At 36.0% G+C, this 21,379-nt stretch overlaps 1 protein-coding gene across 3 annotated transcripts in view; it reads left to right on the top strand.

Annotated features, from left to right (window-relative positions):
- TMEM181 (transmembrane protein 181) overlaps nucleotides 1-21,145 on the top strand; it is a 36,083-nt gene extending 14,938 nt beyond the window's left edge. For all 3 annotated transcript variants that reach the window (XM_027751495.2, XM_027751496.2, XM_039387418.1), the window contains exons 3-17: nucleotides 3,996-4,051; nucleotides 5,323-5,413; nucleotides 5,989-6,107; nucleotides 6,839-6,958; nucleotides 8,854-8,934; nucleotides 9,906-10,005; nucleotides 10,742-10,872; nucleotides 11,479-11,570; nucleotides 11,926-11,983; nucleotides 12,628-12,730; nucleotides 12,830-12,881; nucleotides 13,502-13,584; nucleotides 14,676-14,765; nucleotides 16,328-16,394; nucleotides 17,321-21,145. In XM_027751495.2, the coding sequence (XP_027607296.1) occupies nucleotides 3,996-4,051; nucleotides 5,323-5,413; nucleotides 5,989-6,107; nucleotides 6,839-6,958; nucleotides 8,854-8,934; nucleotides 9,906-10,005; nucleotides 10,742-10,872; nucleotides 11,479-11,570; nucleotides 11,926-11,983; nucleotides 12,628-12,730; nucleotides 12,830-12,881; nucleotides 13,502-13,584; nucleotides 14,676-14,765; nucleotides 16,328-16,394; nucleotides 17,321-17,399 (1,322 nt within the window). In that variant the 3' untranslated portion in view covers nucleotides 17,400-21,145. The remainder of the gene's footprint in view (nucleotides 1-3,995; nucleotides 4,052-5,322; nucleotides 5,414-5,988; nucleotides 6,108-6,838; nucleotides 6,959-8,853; nucleotides 8,935-9,905; nucleotides 10,006-10,741; nucleotides 10,873-11,478; nucleotides 11,571-11,925; nucleotides 11,984-12,627; nucleotides 12,731-12,829; nucleotides 12,882-13,501; nucleotides 13,585-14,675; nucleotides 14,766-16,327; nucleotides 16,395-17,320) is intronic.
- The last annotated feature ends 234 nt before the right edge of the window (nucleotides 21,146-21,379 follow it).

The raw sequence follows: 21,379 nt of genomic DNA, 5'->3' as shown, positions 1-21,379 counted from the left end.
GATATACTAGTACTCTGCTGTCAGGAGAGCTTTGTCAATACAGAAGTGACAGACAGGGAGAGGGGAAGGGAGGGACTTGTACTCATTAAGCAACCCATCCCGTATATAAGAATTACTTAAGGTTGTTACCATCTTCCCCCACTTTACTGCTTACTTCCACGTCACCAAGCATGTCCAGTGTGTTCTCCTGTGCCCCTCTCTGACACTTTTTGACCTGTTTGTTGGATTGTTTCTACCTCTACCCTGTCCTTCATTTCCTTTAGAATGAGAAGGGCTGCTCGGGCCTGGGAGTCATCTGCTCCTGCCTGCCTTGGAAAGAAGAGGGGATTAATTGGAGGCAGCTGTCTAGGCTTTTTATGCCCATCTGTGCCTTGTAGGCAGTACATTTTTCATAATAGCATTAAATAATAAAATTTGTCTGTGAAATAAAACCTTCTTTCCTGCAGTTTGATTTATTGTAGCAGCCTAAGGTCCAAATAGACTTTCAGTTCATAAAGGTTAACCACTGATATTCCTGCGACTTGCCTAAGGATGCTGAAGAACATTGTTTGGCCACTAAAATACTGTAGAAATACATTTACAAAAGTGCATTTTATATGAATGATAAAGAGCAAAAAATGGAATTACCTAATTTATTGTAATTTGGCTATTTGGCTATAAAATTGAACCATATTTGTAGCTGTATATTTATACTGCCAGGTTGCAAGAAGTGAAAGTTGTTTTACGTAAGATAGGCAAAAAGCAGTGCTCCTGGAAGAGAAAACTGAGCATTTCATTCTTAATGGATATCAGAACCTGAGAGAGAGCTGTGTTGGTGTGTTGCATTGTGTCTGTGTGCAGAGCAATCTGGTGATGTGGTTACCTTTGGCCCAGGGGACTTGGCTGCTGTAAGCAACACTTGGTCATCTGTACCCTGCTGGGGTCCCAGGCCTTGCCTGTGATCCCCTTCAGGAACTGCCATGGCTGTGGGATTCTTGTCCTTGTAAGATAGGTTTGCTGGATAGTTTTGTTGACAAAGCATGAACACCATTTATTATTATAACTTAATTATTTTTAAAAGAATGGTGTTTACCTTGGGAGGAGATCTGATGAACGCTTACTGTGATATTTTTTGTGACTTTTGTTGACAGCTGCTTGCTTCCTGTGAATAGAAGGAGGGGCAGTAACAGTAGAATGCTCTGTCATTAAAGGGTGCAGTCTGAGAAAAACTCACCAAACCCACTAAGTAAATGAAAGCATGGGAGATACATCCATATTTTCCATGCTGCCTGAATATGCCACCACCCATACTCAACATCTCTACCTGCAGTTTGGGAAGCCTAGCAGAAGTCTTGCTTTTCATCTGAGAAAACAAGACAGTTTAATCTATGGTGGCAGTTTAATCTATGGTGGCAGTTGCTCCTCAGTTCTCGTAACCCAAGACAGATGCAGACTTGTTTGATCTTTTTCCCAAGTTGCACTCACTTTCTTTCCCTTGTCCCAGTGGGTCCATGTTATCTTTGGGGTGAGACAAGTGTAATGAAAATCCAAGGTGCAGAACTCATTTTTCTGTACCTGTGCAGGGTGGTTCTTTGCTTTCAGCTGTGATTCTGATAACTGAGCAAGACTGAAAAAAACCCAATAACAATTTAAATTAGTCTCCACAGCATCATTATGGTCAGTTGCTTAAAAAAGCTTTTATATATTGCTTGCTTCAGAAGTAGCAGTTAATGACACTAGAACTTCATTATTTGTTTGGTTGCTGCTCTTAAAAATTGTGACTGTGATTTCTCTGTCCCAATATATTCCAATTAAAAAAAAAACTTATAAAAAAGGCCAATTCTTTTAGTTTTGTCAAGAACTGATTACTGACATATGATGACATCGTCCGTGAACGCTTACTGAAATTGAGTTATGCTTTTTAAAACAAAAAATGCCTTTCAAAAATCTGCCCTGTTTATGTGTACTTGAGAACTGAAAAATTCAGTGATGCAGAACTGACTTTATAGTGGGTGGCTATTAGTGATGTTGAACTGCAATCCTAATATGAAATTTTGACTATGATGGGTGAAATTCATAATTTTTCCATTTAAAGTCTGTAAGATGGTTAGTACTGTTATTAGAGTGGTTGTAGGAGCCCAAGCAGTACTACATGTTTAGAGCTGTCATGACAGGTAACCTAAAATACTTCTTGCACAGAGTGATCCTATGTTGCTTATTTATAAACTTCCTTCTTTTTCATTGTTTCTCTGTAGTAACTTTGAAGTCCATGGTCTTTGTGAAAAACTGCTTTTCTTGCATAATTTTTTTAATACTGAGCTTATGGCTGAAAGAGCATATTGTAAGGATTAATAAATTACATTAAATTGCCAGACCAAATATATAGAGGGAGAGACCATTTGGACAGCAAAATCTTACTATGATTGGGAAGCCTCTGGTGACCAAATACAAATATGTATGTCCTGCTTTTGTTCCTACCTGCTTTACGTCTCCTCTGTGTTTGTTCACACCCCAGTGTATAGACACAGATCTGTTTCTACTCCTCCCTTTCACTCTTCTGGTTTAGTCTTTTCGTGTTTTGTGTATGTACAAACGTGTGTGCATTCTTCTTCTTCCCGGTAGCGTGTGTTCTTCCATACCTAGGAAGGCTAAGGGGAAATTGTAGCACTCTCTACAAATGCTTTATCAGAGGATACACAGAAGATGGGCCTAGACTTTTCTCAGAGGTGCATGATGATAGGGGGAGAGGCAACAGACATAAGATGGGAACAAAAAGTTCCAGTTAGATATTAGGAATTTTTTCTTACCATAAGGGTGATTAAATACTGAAACAGGTTTCCCAGAGAGGTTATGAGAGTCTCTGTCCTTAGAGATGTTAAAGACTTATTTGGACATAGCCCTGAGCAACCTAATTAAACAAGAATGGACTAGATATTCTCTGGAGGTCTCTTCTAACATAAATTATGATTTGATTGCTTCCCATTTATTGCATATAGAACTAGAGGTAGGATGTGAGTGGATGGATCAGTACATGTTAAGTGTGTGCATGTCCATATCCAGAATGACTGGAGGAATGGTTGCATAAAAGGTCTGGTATCAAGTTGAACATCTCCCACTACAACTGGACGTGCAACTCTATTAAATGGATTGTCTGCTTTGAGAGAAATTGTTTATACAACTTCTATGCAGTTATCTTTACTTATGTGATGACATTCATCGTGTATCATAGCACCAGATTTCTGTAGAAAAGGAAGGGTCCAGTCTGAGTAAATTGAGAACTGTTGCTAAACAAAATGTGGGTATCTTGGCTTGAACAGACCAATGCAATGAAAATCCATCTTTATCCAGAAAGTACTGTTACTGTGATTGTATGGGCAAGTACATTACACATGCATAAAAAGGCATTGGCTTCTTGCACACAATGGGATGTGTTTGCTTTGGTGCCCAAGCCTTGAGTGCAATGTGTTACGGGTGCTGTGCTCCATTTAAACTAGGTAATGGTAACAATTTGGCCATGCAAACTTTATAGTTCAATTAAACATGCTGTTTTTTCAGGTGGTTTCTGCAGCCCTTGTTAAACTTTGAGTCTCTATAACAAAAGCGCCACTGGTGCTTAGCCAGCTTTTTCTGTAGCTGAGTACTTTCGTGACTGCACTCCCATGAAAAGCTTGGGATATATTTATATAAATACCATGTGGTTTGTTGTAGTAGAGTACACATTCAGGGCTTCTGACATGGAATTCTTGATTTATAATTTACTTCCTATTTAATCATACCTAGAAATACTATGTCAGAACTGCTTAAAGGAACATTCAGACCAAGTTCATTAATTATATATTGAAATGTCCAGGTGATTTACCCTTCAATTTAAACGTCTGAAAAGTGGGATACTATTTACCTGCTTTGCAGGCAGGGACTTTGTACAGTCTTTTGAAAACCTGTATTTACATCATTAGTTACCACTAATATGTATACTTCAATATTGTTTTCTTTTTTTCTTCTTATATATTGTGCAGGTCCTAATGTAATTGAAACTTCTGTAGCAAGAACAGACTTAAATAACAGCCTAAAGGTAAGAGTTAAGTATAGTTGGATTATATGAATGGCTTTATTTGATGTTAGTAATATTAAACATTACCTTTCTTCCCCCTAATTATTTTAAGTATTTGAACTTTTACTGGAAAACATCTTATGCATGCTTTCCAGTTTGAAACTGAACATGCAATATTGTCCTACTATTGTGTTATTTATGAATGGCCCAGCAGCAATTTCTAGTCTGTTACTGTTGTGAGCAGGCCAGGTAGAGAATTCTAGGATGTTTCCACACAGCAGTTTCTGATAAAGTAGCATTTGAGTTTTCCCCTGGTGAATTAAGGTTGGAGATTCTTGTAGGGGGTTCAGAAATAGAAATTGAGAACATAAACTGAAAAATGATGCGCTCAGTGGCAATTAATGATATCCCTCTTGTGATCTTCCTTTCTACCATCTGGGAAGAAATATTTCTGTTTCTTGTTAATTGTTCACTGTCACGTGACCAAGACATGGGATCTGGCTTCCTAACATGAACCTTCACATTCTTAAAACTTTCATATTTTGGTTCTTAGTTCTTGCAATTTTTTTCTAGATAGCTCTTCACTGTCAACGTAATATCTGAAGTATTTTTTGTGAAAGTGCTAAAAAGGTTTTGTTTTGGTTTTTTTTTTAAGGAAATTTTTTTTAAAATACACTGGAACATTTCTTTGTTTTTCATCTATTAGTCACCTATATTTGTTTGTACTGATACTGTATTATGGGTGGATTTTCTTTTTTTTAAAGCACATTTTGATTTCAAATAAGAGAAGTCTTCCCTGCATGTAGGTTTTATCAGTTAATGATATCTTCCATTCTTTTGAACTGAATGTGGGATTTTTAGAAAGCCTAGTGGAAAATAGTTATGTTTTCATAATTACAGTAGAACAGGTTTAAAACTGTGGCAGATAAAGGAACGCAAACCTGACTTTTGATGTGAAGTGTTAAAAATTATTACTTATGTTCAGGCTAGGTCTCAGGATTTTGTTTGTCATGTCTGAACTTATCTGCTTTAATGCTGCTGCTCTTATGGGCTTTAGGTAGTCATACCTGTCCTTGCTTCTGTGCTGTGCAAAACACGTGGGCTGTTTAAGCTAATCCTGTGAAAGACTTCTGTTTGAACTGCTTATCATACTGTCCACAGAGTACCATATATTAAATCTTTTCCCAAAAACATTTTCACAGACATAATTAACATGCCTTTCATCATTGTAACTACAGATACACCATGTAACAGTGTAATGGCTGGTGCTAATCTTACGGGTTTTTTTACAGCTGAAGCCATTTAATTTAAGTTCGCCACCGCTGTCAACTTACAATCAGCAGCTGTGGCTGACCTGCGTAGTTGAGTTGGATCAGCATGATGGTGAGAATCTTACATAATTCTCAGGAAACTTGAGAATAGAAAACTTGCTATAGCAACCTGTCTATTGTATCTTCAATTTCATCTGTCACACAGATGAGCCTGTTGCTTTTTGTCTATGGTTGGTAGATTTTTCCTCTGATGCTTTTTCTTCCCCTCCACCCCCCTCCCTCAGTAAAGACATGGACAGCACTGACTGAATTGTAAGAAACGAGTATAGGGGAATATTGTTTGTTATTTCTGCGAACACAGTAATATCCAGATAATCTGTGTCTTTCCTCCTTCATTTTTGGGGGAATTAGATGTGTAGTCTGTAATGATATTAATTTTTCAATAAAGCTTCCTTGTATATATATGAGAAATACTGTATTAGTAATTGTTAATCTGTCAAGATTCACTACAGGGCTTGAGACTTACTGTGTAAGTGTTAAAATACTGTACCCCTACTTCAGTAAAATATAACTGAATAACTCTGAGTAATATTTGGATAACACACATTTTGAACTGCATCTGAAAGTCTATTTGGGATTTCATCTCTGAAGGTAGCAATAGGTTGATGTTTTCTGTTTTATTTACAGTATCCCTCAAAAAGAATGTTACTATGACAGTCAAAGTACTTGGAGTGGTGAAGGATGGAAGCACACCATATGTTAATAATCAAGTTCACAATCGAACAAGATTACTCAGTTGTGCACAAGTATGTACTTGCTTAAACAAAACTTTGATGAAGTGCACTTTCTTTAAGTCTGTTTGTGTGCATGTTGCTTTACATTGCAAATAAGAAGAATGTATCTGTTAAACATGTCTCAGAAAGACTCTAGAGTATGGTTTTATTTATAATGGCAACATAGTTAGTAATGCTGACCAAGTATCTTCCTATCCATTGTTTTTTTGCTTACTTCTGACTTGTGTCTATTACCCATTAAAGACCCTTCTTTCTTGTTAGAATTGCTCTTTGTCAGCAAAACAGTGTGTCCTGTTCAGTCACTTAAACAGGTTTAGCAATACTGAATAGAGGCCAAGAGAACAATATGCTTGGGTTTTCTCTTTCCTCCTGTTAGCTTTTAAAAATGAGTTAGTACAAGATAGCTCCATCTCACAATCTGATGACCTAGAGTTTGACTGACAGTTATTCATATCCATCCTGGTGCTGCAAGCAGGTGCTTTCACCAGCTAAAGTGAAAAGCTAGCCTTGTTTATTGTTCAACCATTGACTTTATCAGTGACTGACTTTATCAGTTTCTTCTGTTTTGCCTTTTTATCTTTCAAGAAGCTCTTGATTGGACTGATTGAGATTGGTGAGACATATAATAAATATCATCAATATTCAACCATTTAGAAACAAATTCTCCATCCTATACTGACAGTGCATATTCTGGAATAATTTGAAGACTTCAACATACTATTCTCTACTGTATGTGTTCACAGAAATGCAGTGAAATCATTGTTGCTCACCTTGGCTACCTGAACTACACTCAGTACAACATATTTGTTAGCTTTGAAGATCTAAACAAGTTAACATACACTATCCAGAATATTACTTTCACAGTAAGTATAAAGTTTTATACTAGTAAAACAAGTCTCTTTAATGCTGTAGAGGTGTGCTTTGACTGTAACAAAAAAGTGTCTGATTTTTGAAGAGAAGTATAAAAATGCATTATAATTAATTTTTCTGTCACTACTGATGTCAGAATTATTGTAGCATTTACTGTTCATAAGAGTCTAGACCAATTTTTTCACCTTTATAGGGAAAGATTTTTCTCTCAGAACTGCTGATGCTGTTTTTTGTAACAGATAAATTTAGTCTTAATTCCTGGCAGATATTTTTAATAATAGACAAACTAGACTAGAACATTCAGTTTTCTGCATTTGCTTATAGAGATGTTGCCTTTCTGAAGCATGGTATCTTTTTCAGCTTTTCCAGGAGATTTATCTGAATTAGCAAATTTTCCAGACTTCACAAAAGCGTGGGCTAGAAAGACTTAACAAACTCAAAGAAAAATGAAGGTTTTTTTTTTTAATGATTGTGCTTATGAGGAAGGGAAAAATGGTGTTTATTTTCAGCAAAAATAATCAGGCTACTAAACTAATTCACTAAAATAATCCCTGGTGAAATAATTATCTCAGTACATAGTTCTAAAGACTGCTTATAAAACACATCATCAGTGTGTGTTGATTGGCTCCAGAAAGAAATTTGCACTGGGAGAAAATGGAACTAAACCAAGTTTATAATACATGTTACTATGCTGTATTCTACCTGTATACAGCATTTGGAATGTCAGAGCAGGTAGCAAGCAAAAATCTTACGGTAAAGCAAAAATGTTTTTTATATACTAAATTAACTTTCTAAATATTAATATTTGTAATATTCTAGTGCATAAAGCACATCATTAAAAATAAGCTCTAAGGGGAAAAAACCCCTAAGCTCACAAACCATTTGTTTAGTTCCAGGTTTCAAACAGGACAAAGTGTTGGGGCATTTGTAGTTGTACAGTTTATTATCTTGCTTTGCAGGCTGCCTTTAAGGCAGACCTGTGTGCAACCCCAAAAAAACCTCTAACCCAAAGCCCCACTTTCCTGCAGCAACTGAAATTATTAAATTTATTTCATTATTACAATTGTTTATGATGACCTCAGTTGAAATTGTAGATTGCCTTTTGTATAATAGGGTTCTCTACATATAATTTTCATTCTACATTTACAGTTTAAAATGAAAGGTAAAGCTTCTTGTTCACATGAGCAGAGCATGTGTTGTACCAGGGAGTTTACATTTCAAAAATGGCTTCAAAACAGAAGCATGCCAGGTATGAGATAAATTGTTGACAGAGTAGAGTTTTTGCAAACTGACATGTTATAATGAATGTTTGTGCCCTTCTAGTAATTAGAGGAGAAGGAGCTTTCCCCCCAACCTATGAAAAGATTTCTGTATTTCTAGTAAGCTCATTTATTCTTCCTTTATGTGATTTTCTTTTTTTCCACTTCTGAGACAAGTGAGCAAGCTTTAAGAAAACAAACCCCTTATGGGAAGCACCCCTGCACCTTATTGATCTCTTCATAGTCAATTTATGCAACTGACCTTGGTAATAAAGAAGAACATACTGGATTTACTCATTTATTGGTATTAAAACTTTGAATGAAAATGCAATTTAAATCAGTGAAGAAAATATCCTTTTTGTCCTGAGAATTGCTTTAACGTATGATAGCACTGAGTATGTTACAAGGTGGAAGGATAAAAGAGAAGCAAGGCTATTGGGCTGCTTTGCTTATCTTTTCATCAGATAGTCCTGTGGGTACGAATTTGTCTTTGTGAAATTTGGCTACACCTTTACATTTCAAAAAGCCTGAGAACTTTCCAGTATGTGCATAAAGTGCTAATTATCAATGTCATATGTACCGTGTCAAAACATCGTTCATTGGGCTCTTTTTCTTTTATTTTCTTCTAGTGGAAGACCTACAATCCAACTTTTTCACAAGTGGAAATATGGTTCCGATTTGTCTTTGTAGTTCTTACTTTTATGGTCACGGTAAGATTTTGTTTCAGTTTTTCTGGAGTATATTATACAGACAGCTGATAACACTGCTCTGTAGTGCTGTGTAAGCCCAGGCAGCTGAGTTGACGTATCACTGAATGGATGTAAAAAATGTTAATGAAATACTCATGTAGTTGCTGCTTTTATGTTTTTACAAAGTGGTATTGAAGGGACATTAAGAAAATAGGATAAATGGGAAAACTTGCTTTTCCAAACTCTGATTTTGGATTAAACAGAAAGAATTTTGCTTAAACAGAGGAAATTGTGATTAGATGCTAGAAAAAGTATTTTTTTGCAGTACAGGTAGGCTCAGACTTTGGAATAGGATGGCCAGAGTGTGGGCTGTTTGTGTCTGAAAATGAGCAAAACATCAATATGAACCTTGATCTAACTTTAAAGTTATCATTGCCTTGAGTGTGAGGATGAGCCAGATGACCTCCAGAGATGCCTTACAATCTAAATTATGCTATGATTTAGATTATCACTCCTTTCCAACCTGGTTTGGCCCTGGAAAAGAAGTATTTCGGAAAAAAACCCCAACAAAATAAGATCTAAAATGTTGAATTTTCAGGTAGGGACACCAAAGTACGGCACACTTGCATAACATTTTTCTCACATAGATGATGTCACTCAGCAGGTAACTGTGAATATAAAATGCAAGCTGCTTTTTTAAAAAGTCAGTTTAGGTGGAACTTGATGATAGTGTATGACCAGTAATGAGGCAACATTTTTTTTCACACATTGTTGACTTTCACAGGACTACCTGGTTTACTTCTCAGTTCGCTTGAGAAATTATGTAATTTGCATTGGGGTCAGCCAGCAAACTTGAAGTAGAGCCTAACAGACCTGGCTCATGTTTTACTGTGTTCTCAGAGGCAAAGACCTTTGCAATGTACTCTTAATTCTGGTTAAACCGTTAAGGCTGTATCCCTTCCTTACAAATTGTTGTTTTTGTTGTTTTATAGTGTCTGTTTGCACATTCTCTGCGGAAATTCTCCATGAGAGACTGGGGTATTGAACAGAAATGGATGTCCATCCTACTTCCTCTCTTGCTACTTTACAATGGTACTTGTATCCTGGAATTTTTCAAAAAGCTCCTTTTTAAAAAAGAAATAGAAAAAAAGACAAAAGAGAGAGAAAAAGGCAAAATGGAATTCCTCCTTGAACTTATAGGCAACTGTTTATAAGGCTTCAGAAAGCTAAATAAAAAAATCTTAACAACCCTTTTCAAGTGTAGCAAATTCAAGGGCATAACGAGTAGGTGGATTTAATTCTTTTCAGTTACATCAATGTCAACTATTTGTTTAATGCTCTGATTGGAATAGGTGTCTACCATACTGAACCTTTCAGTTTCTGTTCATCTGCTAAGTCTTACTTCTTCATTTTTCAGATACTCACACTTCAGTTAAAAATGGAGGCTACTTTTAGTCCAGGAAAACACATCAAATTCTAGCACTTTCTAGCAGTACTAAAAGAATATTTGCGTTTTAATCATTGTGTGATAATTTTTAGGTCATCACTATTAACAGTGGTTTAGTAGAAAGTCTAATAAAACTTGAAATCTTTTAGAAATGTTGGCAACCATTTGAGATTATTTCTACAGCACAGAGGATTGCTGCTGGAGGCACCATTTTCTTTATTAATTTCTTTAAGATAAAGCGAACTTCAATTTCGTTTACTGGTGTAATTTGAAAAATCTAGGGTTTTTTGTTCCTCTGAAGATACGTTCTGCTTTACTTTTTATAATGAAAGGTTTTCTTCTCTCTGTTTAACTTTTTTTTTTTTCTTATTTATTTTACAGATCCATTTTTCCCCCTTTCTTTTCTGGTCAACAGCTGGTTTCCTGGAATGCTGGATGATCTATTCCAGTCACTGTTTCTGTGTGCATTGTTGTTGTTCTGGCTTTGTGTCTACCATGGTATAAGAGTACAGGTAAGGGTGCACCAGTATCTACTACTAAGTGAGAAGACAGTACTTGTTTTTTTTCAGTTCTCTCAAAAGGTGACAAAAATGAAATGAAATATTTTAAAGAGAGATGTTTATTTTACTCATAAAGTACAATGTGACATATGAAGCTTTGGAGTTAAAATGATTTATGGTGAAGTAGATTATCTTGATTCCACCAAGTCTAAATGAAATAGGTGGGACAGTCTTCAGAACCATGATGCCATTATGCTTTTTCTTGCTTGAAGGGTTTTGTTATTCTATGTGGTAGTTGATTGGTTTTTCAAACTAGTTTAAAATTCTGCTTAAGAGAAATATGAATTCTGGAGCATGTTCCTTTATTTGCATTATCAGTGAAATATATGGGACCTTATAAATAGGATGCTCCAACTCTACTGCATCTTATTAACACAAATGATGATACAATTTTATGTCTTCTCTAAATCACCTGTGCAGGATAAAAATGCAGAAGATGAGTGTTTTAATCTAGTTCATGTTGAGTGAAACAAAGAAGACAGTTATTTTATTTTGTCAAGAATGAATAAAATCTTAAATGTAGTTCACTTCTTCACCACAGTATTGTTTTCTCTACAGGGGGAAAGGAAGTGCTTAACTTTCTATCTACCCAAATTCTTTATTGTTGGACTATTGTGGCTGGCCTCTGTTACACTGGGAATATGGCAAACGTAAGTAATTTAAAATTTAGTGCAGAAGTATGAGCTGAGAGTGTTCAAGAATGAGAAGATTGTTTATAACTAGTGGTAGAGAAATGCATTTTCTAAAAAACAATTGGGGAGATGAGACATGATTACAATTTAAATCCTCCATATTTCTTCCAAATTGAGTTAGGAAACGAGAATGTTATATACAGTAAATTGTCACGACTGCATTTGAATTAATGGCATTGCACCAACTTATATGGTGAAAACCTTTATAGTAACTCTAAACCTTTTCTTTTGAGTGGGTTTCTTGGTCAGTATGTCTTTTTGACCTTGTCTGGAATGGTGCACATACCAGTTTTTAATTTTGAATATTTTCTAGCGTTAATGAAGTACATGATCCTACATATCAATACAGGGTTGACACAGGCAATTTTCAGGTAAGTCAAAAATGTTTTCTTGCTATTAAATTGTCAGGTAGAGTTAGGCAATACAAGGAGATGAGGCTTGTTCTTCTATAAAAATCTATAACACAATTTAGAAAAGAGAAAATGCTGGTCAAATGGTCTTACTCTGACTAGAGTATTTTTAATTTTGCATTAGATAGATGCATAGACCATATTGAGCTCCATATTGAGAAGGGTAATTTGTCCTGCAGATCTGGAGACTCAACACCACAAGACTCATGACTGTTGAAATGGAAAGAGAAATTTTTAAGCCTCTTATTAAGTCAGCTTTGTATATCTTTACTCCTGCCAAGATTGACTGTCGTGGTAAATTTCAGGCTTTCTTGTTGTAAAGGAAGATCTGATGTACGGGGGTCCTTGTATTGTTCTTGGGAGCCGTGTTTTTAGAAAATCATGGTGATTCAGCTCACTGTGAATTTGGTGAAAAATGCTGGTTTCTATCCTTTACATTCCCTAAAATTCAGCCTGGATGTATCACCATCCTCATTTCATGAGCCAACTTTTCCTGCATAAATGGACTGTTCTATGTTGTGCTTTGGGAAATAATGATTTCTACTGAGGGAAGGAGGAATAGATCAAATGTCATTAAATAATAAAACCTAACACTTTTCTTATAGGGAATGAAGATCTTCTTCCTTGTGGTGGCAACCACATACATTCTCTACCTTTTGTTCCTGATAGTGAGGGCATGCTCAGAACTTCGAAACATGCCTTATGTTGGTAAGGAATATTTTTTTTTTGATTCTTCCCCAAACAGGCTTGTTTCTCCTAGATGTAGGTGTAAATTCACTAATAACAACTTTTCTCATTTTTTTTCAGATCTCAGGTTAAAATTCTTGACTGCATTAACATTTGTAGTGCTTGTTATTAGGTAAGGCTTTTCAAAGTACCTTTCTCAGAATTGTAACTTTTATAACCTTTTTTTCAGAGCTTTGAGTACATTTTCTAGATAATAAAATTGTCAATGAAACTGAAGAATGTCTTTAATATGGCTGTTGTGGCAAGCATTTTTAATTTTTTAGCCTTTCGTAAGGCTTTTTGAGCTAAGTTTACATTATTGGTATTACCATGGCAATGCACTGCAAGATTTAGAGGTTCACTTAGCAGAGATATTTACTGCTGAGTGGTCTGCAAATGCACCATTCCCCTCTTCTGGGGTTTTGTAAACTTCACTTAGTCAAAGCAGAAGTCTACAATTAGTTTCTTAGATTATTGTTAATATCTTTCTCCCCCACTCCAAGCTGTTACTTAGATAGTATGTAGTGGATGAAATCTGAGGAGTTTCTCCACTTTACTCAGCTGACTGCTGACTTTTAATCACAAAATAATCCTTCTTAATTTAGAACTATGAAAGCAAGTCTATTTTAAAATAACCGGTCAGCACGTTAACATAATTATTTTCTCATATACTCTTCTATCAACCTACTATTTCAATTTTGCATTTTAAAGACAGAGTGCACCTGTGTGTTTTATTTTTTTTTTTCCCCACAGCATCGTTATACTCTACCTACGCTTTGGAGCACAGGTTCTACAGGATAACTTTGTTGCTGAGCTGTCGACTCATTATCAGAATTATATCCTTGTGTTGTGATACTGCTCAAGTAGGAATGTTAAGCTGTTTTCATGCAGAAGGTACTTCAAAATGATGTACCTAAGACTGAGACCTTTGACTTTTAGGTGGACTTTTGCAGTTAAGTCTGTTTTGTTCAAGGTTTTATGTCAGCATTTTGTAATGACTCCTTGTAAAGATTATGAGCTAGACAGTCTCAGTCTAATTTGTTCACATCATGAATCACAACTGCTTTTGATACTCTTCAAAAGGAATGAAGGCTTAGATATGCATGCCCGGTGCATATCGAAGTCATTTAGTTAGATATTATGACAAATTTGGCTGCATTTGCTGCCTCAGTTGTTTTCTATGTACCTATCAGTCAGCATGGGGCATACTAAAATATGAGAAATTAATAGTTTAGAAGTCACTGTTTGCGTATTGGTCCAAGTCTACATGTGGTACAGGTCATAGCAGAGAATTTAAGTGACTTGAGAGAGACTATTTCTGATGTCTGTTGACAAAGGATTACAACCTATATTCCTGACCTGAACCATGAGATCCCAGTTCATTGTACTTTCTGAAACTGCCTGTGCGACTGCAGCTGCTCTGGTTACTGATAAGCTTAGATATGTGTTGAGAGGTAGTAGAAAACAATATGTAGAGCCTTTAGTATTTTCCTAAAAGCATGGCAAGAAACCATCTTCAGAGTTCTATCTACAGATAGTCCTTTCTCCTTCCTTCCTAATTAGTGTACCAAGGAGAAACTTTTAAACTTTTAAAACACCTGAACACCCCCACTTACTCAGCTTTCTTTTAGCACTGAAGGCAGAACCATTTGACTGACCATGCACTCCACTGCTTGAGTAGACCATACCTCAGCAAATGTTACTTGTGTTAGAGCGTTGTTTTCAGGGGGAGCTTTAGCTTGAAATAGCTCAAGTACATAAGTTGTCATTGAAAATAAAACATGCAGTTTTGTTTAGCCATTCATGCTCTCAAACATCAGTAAGGTAAACGTTCTTTCCATTGAAACAGCTTGTGTATGGATTGGGTCTTGTTTCCAAAGTTAATGTGTATGGAACTATATTGAGCAATATCCTTGACGCTTACTACCAGCAGAATTCTTATCATTTTATGGTTTACTGAACTTTTATCTCTACACATTAGCCTTCGTGTATTCCCCCTCGAAGAATGCACTATATGGTAAGTGTAAGCTGTTGTCTGGCAAACTTGTATGACAAGAACTGCCATATTAGCAGATACTGTGCAATCTCTTTATATTTTGATTGTCTCGTTACTATTCCAATTTCCTTTGAGTTAACATAAGCAGAAGCTGCACTGCTCCTGAGCAAATTAGGAACACATAAAATGTAATAACTGATGAGTTAGGCTTGAATTCTTATGCACTTAGATCAAGCGTATAAGTCAGTATGACGTTTGCACGTACTGCACCAACTTTTGAACTGACTCACACACAGCCCTTAAGGCACAACATTACTTCACTTCTACTTTGTTCTAATGAAAGTTTATATATTGGCATGCTGGCAAACTGGACAGTAACATGCTGTTGGAACAGTAGGAGGGAAGCTGATCTCTAATGTGAGAGAAATTTTGGAGAACTTGCTATGGGGAGGGCTGCACAGGATCCATGTTAAAGGAGATAAAGGATTGAACCAGTAGCACTTCTGCTTTTGCATTCCTGTGTAGAGGATACAGTCTGACTTACAGGATGATTATAAAGCAGTTCTCTCTCTAACAGATAAAGATCTTTAAAATAAATATTTGTACTGAGTCCATTCTCTGCTTTAAGCATTGAGTTCATGATATAGAACTATGGAACAGTTGAGGCTGGAAGGGACCTGGAAAGATCATGCAGTCCAGCCTTTCATGGGAAAGGAAGCCTAGATGAGATTATCTAGTGGCCAGTCATACCTTGCATGCTGAGAGCATGCAGGGGGAAGGCACTAAATAGTGGAGCTGGTCCTTTCTCTAAATTTTTAGAGTTGAGATGGATGGAACCATTACCAAAAAATGCTATTTTTCCATTAAGAATGGAAAAAGAACTGGCTGGATGAGAGTTGCAAGAAATATTTCTTTGTAGATGGTAGAAAGTAAAAGGCTGCCAGGAAAAAAATATTATGGCAAATTGCTAAATTGAATTCTACTGTGAACTGCAGCTAAGCAGCACAGATTGTGCAAGAAATGAAGGCCTTAAAATAAGGTAGAGGGAATTATCATAGCTGGTGGAAAGTATGTGTTTCTTTTTTATTTCACTATAAAAGTACAAGTCCTTCCTTCATCTCTTACAAGGATGAAAAGTAACTAGATAATCACTGACTTACAGTCAAGGGATTCCAATTTTGGTCTACTATATTTGTAGCTTAGAAATAACCAAAACCACAAGTCTGTGCTTTTTAAATACATACAAACTTTTGATAAAGAATAATGAACTCTGAATTAACTTATGTGCAAATCGAAATAATATGACATAGGAAGCTGTGTAAGGAAGGAAATCAACTTATACATCATGGAGAATATCTATCTAAAACTGAGATAATTTGTCATTTCCTTCACTCTTAATACCATGACAATGTGGCTGAAGGGTGGAGAATTTAAAGGAGAGAATTCCTGTTTGGATATAGTTTTGTTGAATTGTAATTGTGACTGCCTTGGAAGTTGTTGTGTCTGTTGCTACAGTGTTGTGTTAGAACTAGTCACATTTCTACATTTAACACACTAAATTAACCCTTATTTGTATTTTCCAGAATCACAGTTGAAAGACAATCCTGCTTTTTCTATGCTGAATGATTCAGATGATGATGTGATTTATGGGTAAGATTATAAAATACTATGGAGAGTTACTTCTGGTGTGTATATTATTTTTGTAATGTTCTTTTCCATATTCATTAAATAAGTGAATGGTTTGTTAGTGAAAGTATTCTGCCTAAAGAACAGAAATATAGCCTTTTTCTGAAACAGAAATGCAGTGAGAATGCATGTTGTTTTTTCTTTTCTTTGGTTTCTAAAAGGGATTGCCATGGCACTGATACAAACAGGTAAGAAAGTAGTATGATGCTGGTAGGTCATGGAGTGAAGGCAGCAAGAGCTGTGAAAGGAAAGGGCTTCCTTTTTACACTGGGAAGGACAGCAGGAGTCAAGTGGAGTTAGCAAAGAGGCATCTCATATGTAAATGCTTCAGGGAAGGAGAATGGTGCTTCTTAAGTGTCCAGCGCTTTCTGAATTAAAAATAGCCAAGTCTAGCAAAATTTCCTTGACTTCTGTGAGTTTATGTAATATGAGAATTGTAGTAGCACTTGAAACCCATCCCAGTCAGGTGGCTCTGTGCTGGACACTGAAACACACTTGTTATCTGCCCTTGATTTTTCACCTCTTACCAAAGACATTGAAGTGGCTGGAACCGTGAATGGGACCAACGCTGCACTAACCTGAACAAGTTCATCCATTGCCTGGGCTAGCTTGCCTTTGGTTAGTTAGATGAGTAGTGATAGTGCCAGCTTGCTTCTATACAAATCTGTGTGAAAAGTGGCTTGTAGTTACTGGAATAACTTTTATTACACATTGTCCTCTGGAGAAAATTCATATATGTTGTTCATATCTCCCACAAGGAAGAAAACCAGATACCAGCTTCTTACCCAAGTAACATTTGATGCCTCAATGTAGTTTAGAACTTCCTGTTTATTTTCAACTTCCTATCTGAACACCATATTCAGAAGTTTCAACAAGTATCTGTTTCACAGGAGTGACTATGAAGAAATGCCACTTCAGAATGGCCAAGCTATTAGAGCCAAGTATAAAGAGGAATCAGACAGTGATTGATTGATTTTGATGCAGACAGACTTGTTCAGCTGGAATTAAGCCAATTTTGAAGTTTTCCTAGATGGACATCTTCCTTGGCTTCCTTACAGTCTGCTGTCATTTTAACACCAACTCCTGGGAAGGACATCCTGCTTCTGTTTCTGTTTACAGAGTTAAAACTGAGAAAACGAATGCTTGAAATGGTTGGGGTGAAAACTTAAGAAACCAAAATTTTTACATGTCTTATAAAATGCTTGATAGCAGGATGTCTGTGAACTAAAATCTTTAAGTCTATTTCCATTTCAAAGTCTCACGAATTATATACTGAGTTGCGAATTGCTTCCTTGCTGCTTGGTTTTGTTTGGTTGGTTTCTGTTTTGTTTTGGTTTTTTTTAGGATGATGTACAGCATACTGCCATTCATCTGTTATATTTGCATTAGCTGCTGTGTATATTGTCCACTGCTGTATGAAGTTCCTAATTTCCCTTTCAATTTTCTACCTTAGTCTTTTGAGCTGGAGGCAGGGAATGAACTAGTCTTTTTTTTTTTTTAATTAATACAAGAAAACACAAGCTTTCTTTTCTTCCTTTGAATAAGTGATACAGACTTAAGACCATTTTTTAATAAGTGTACTGGATTTGTAGGCACAGGCTAGTCAAGTTCTTGTGAGCCAAAATCGTCTCAGTGGTGCAAAATTATTTGTATAATGTATGTTTCCTGACATCCTTTACTGCCACAACAGAAGTGTCTATTGTTTTTTCTTAGAACAGCCCTTTCAAATTGAAATATTTCAGCAACAGCAAATCTCAGAAGGAGGCCTGTACTTTTCTTCTTGCTCTTTTTGTATACTGGAGGAGACTGTTGCACTTACAGAGAATACAGTACGAAAGTTTCATAAGTAATTGCAATTTCAAATTTCCAAACATTTCACTTTTACAGATTTTTTTTTCTACATCAGAATTTTTCCTTAAGTTGTATTAGGGAATAGTTAATCTACATCCTAGGAACAACTGTGGTTGCTCATCTACTGAATGGGCCAGAGAGTTAGCTTGTGAGCATGTTCTGTGCATAGTTCAGCTGCTTTGTCATACCACAGTCACCACCTGTACTGAGGGGAACTTTTTTAGCACATTTTGTGATTATCTGTATTCCAGTCTGTGCTGGAACAAAGTTATATGGGAATTAAGTATTCCATGTACAATGCTGCTGCTCTATTTAGAAGTTGGTTTTCTCCTACACTACTGTTCAGTTCTTTATTTAAGTGGGTGCTGTTTGTTTTTTATAAATGCTTTTGTTCTCAGATACTTGGCCTGTCTAAAAGTCTATCTTTTTCTTATGGATTTGTAACTGAGATTTACTCCTGTAAAATTTCTCTGCCCTGCTGCTACAGAAGGCTCTCAAAAGCACTGTTCATGTATTAGAATATGGTGCTGGGTTGCACTAGAAAATTGTGCTCATCGCTGAAGTATTTAAAGCAGAATAGTGCAATGAAGTCCTGCTAGACTTGCTGAATCATATTGGGGAGAAAATAGATTTGTTCTGCTTTGGTGCAACAACTGCTCTAGACCATTCCCATTGCAATAACCTTTTGGTTCAAGATCATGAAGGGGAGACTTCACAGGGCAGCAATTCAGTTAGGGGGGACCAAAGGAACTGCTTCATGTGGTTGCATCCTTGTTATCATAGAATAGTTCAGATTAAATCAGTGCTCTGCTAAAGACGTGTACTGAGACATTGTGTGTGTGTGTGTGTGAGAGAGAGAGAGAGAGAAAACTTTCTACAATTATGGAGAGCTATGAAATTTTTGAGAGTATCTGAAATTTAAAACTTTCTGTGACAGGGATCGTTTATTTGTTAGAAGCCAAAGCACTGCTGTATGGCAAAAGCAAGGAAACTGCTGGGGGAGAAGGTTTTTCCCTTTAATTTCTTAATTGGTGTTAATTCAGAAGAACATATAGGGAAACATTCAAGAAGTATTTCAAGTTATGGGTGGTTTTCTTTCCAGTGAACCATTGTAAGCTCTTCCTCCAGCACTTCCTTTTAGACTTTTTTTAACAAGTATTGGAGATGCTCTGTATCCTAAAATTAGAGAGCCCATTCTCATTTTTACTCTTCCTGAAGCCTACAGCTATTTGAATTTGCAGAGTCAGGTTTGGGAGCCAACTTGGATTGTTTGCATACCCCAAATCCTTTTGAGTTCCATTAGAGTAACAGTGGGTACAGAAAGTAGGTCTTCAAAAACTGATATTTACATGATACTTATATATTCAGATATTTTTTCTCTGATACTGTTTAATTCACTCTGTTTAATTACTGTTTAATTGTTCTAAAGAGAGAAAATATGACCAATGTGCAAAGTGCACTAATGTTTCTTATACAGTCTGGTTGTTACAGTTAACTCTGAAATAGTGTCATGCTTTGGGATTTCATTAACTAAAGAATGTATTTATAATCTACGTTTGAGTTTTTTTTTCTAAGTTGTTCTCAGCCCATTTCTCTTGCTGTTTTGTTTGCATTAACTTTACTACATCACTACATTCAAAGTGGCAATAGAAAAGTGAAGAATGGGAAATTGTGCTTAAAGCAAGTTTCTCACTATGAAAATAGTGAGAAAATAGTTTCCGTGTTAATTTTTTGAGATTCTGTTTAAGCAATGTTTGCCATGCCAGTTAGCTTTATATTTTCAAAGTGCTAGTGTTATGGTAAGCTTGGTTGAAGCACTGTCACATCAAATTCAATTTACAGTAAGATGACAAAAGCAGTGAAGCAGTTTTAAAGAACTAGTTTTGGTAGCAAGAAATCTCAATTTGACTCCTTGTATTTCCATGATTGGAAAGCAGAGACAGTATTTGAAGAATGCTACAATATGGATTGAAAACAGCTTGGAAATAGGTGGTATAAATTCACCTCTGAGTATTGTAACCTAAGGGTGAAACAGAAGAAATCTGGGTAAGAAACTAGCCAGGTTTTCCTTTCACTACTGCTAAAGTAATTATCTCCATCACGAGTGGAACTGTATAACACAAGAAAAGTACACAAAAAGGCCCACAGCATCCAGTGATCCTGCTCTGAGAGGCTATTTATTAAATAACTGCAAGACTTTCACCTACACAATGATCACAAGGGACTTTTAAGAATCAGTCGAGTGTGAGTCATTCATAGCAACTATTTTCTGTAGTATTTGCTTTAAAAATACAGTTGATGTTGGAACTGGAATTGGTTGGAAACTTTCCTACAAGTGGCAAAGAAGAGGAAGCCTAAGGTTTAACACCAGTGAGACACAGCTAGTGCATTGAACCTCTCATTCCAATATTGGGGAGAATGGTTCCAGCTAGGAAAGACTTTGATCTGTTGTCTCTGAGCCAAATGACAACTTTTTATCCATAGTTTCCCCACCTATTTCCTTTTGCTTATGCCAGTAATAACCTTTGCATTACTGTAAAACTCTTTTTAGAAGTTTGTAAATATGTAAAATGAAAATATGGAAAAATTGTGTACCAAAATGGTATAAAAATGTGTAAGATAAATGCTCTGTTTAATGAGAAGCTGTAATTAAATGCTGCTTTGAGAAAGTGTGCATGAGGATGTGTTAAATATTCTGTGTATCCAGAAGTTGTACTGGTAACAGCAAATATCCATTTATGTTGTAAAACTTCATGCTAATATGGAAAATGAAGGAAAACTGAATATTTTACTTAAAGTTTCTTGGAAGAATTCATGTGCATAATCATTGTTAAATATGTTCATAATAAAGTTTTATACCTTTATATTGTATTTTGGTTTTATTTTTCTTCTAGTGAATTTTACTTTCCTTCTTGTGAACTGTACCATTTTCATGACTTAGAGATATTTTCAGTTTACGTGCATTTTCTTACACATATTTAAATTTGGTTAATTGCATAAGGATGGGATCCAAGAGGATGTGTCAGCACAGATGTTTTCTGTTGTTTGTTGGGGTTTTTCATATTTTACCCTGCCTGGACTTGAAGGTGGAAGGTGGA

Source organism: Pipra filicauda, unplaced genomic scaffold (genome assembly GCF_003945595.2).
Source record: "Pipra filicauda isolate LSUMZ 115617 unplaced genomic scaffold, ASM394559v2 scaffold55_size4083901_pilon, whole genome shotgun sequence".
Classification (NCBI taxonomy): Eukaryota; Metazoa; Chordata; class Aves; order Passeriformes; family Pipridae; genus Pipra; species Pipra filicauda.
The sequence above is the reverse complement of the archived record's forward strand: the minus strand, read 5'-3'. Positions and strand labels throughout refer to the sequence as shown.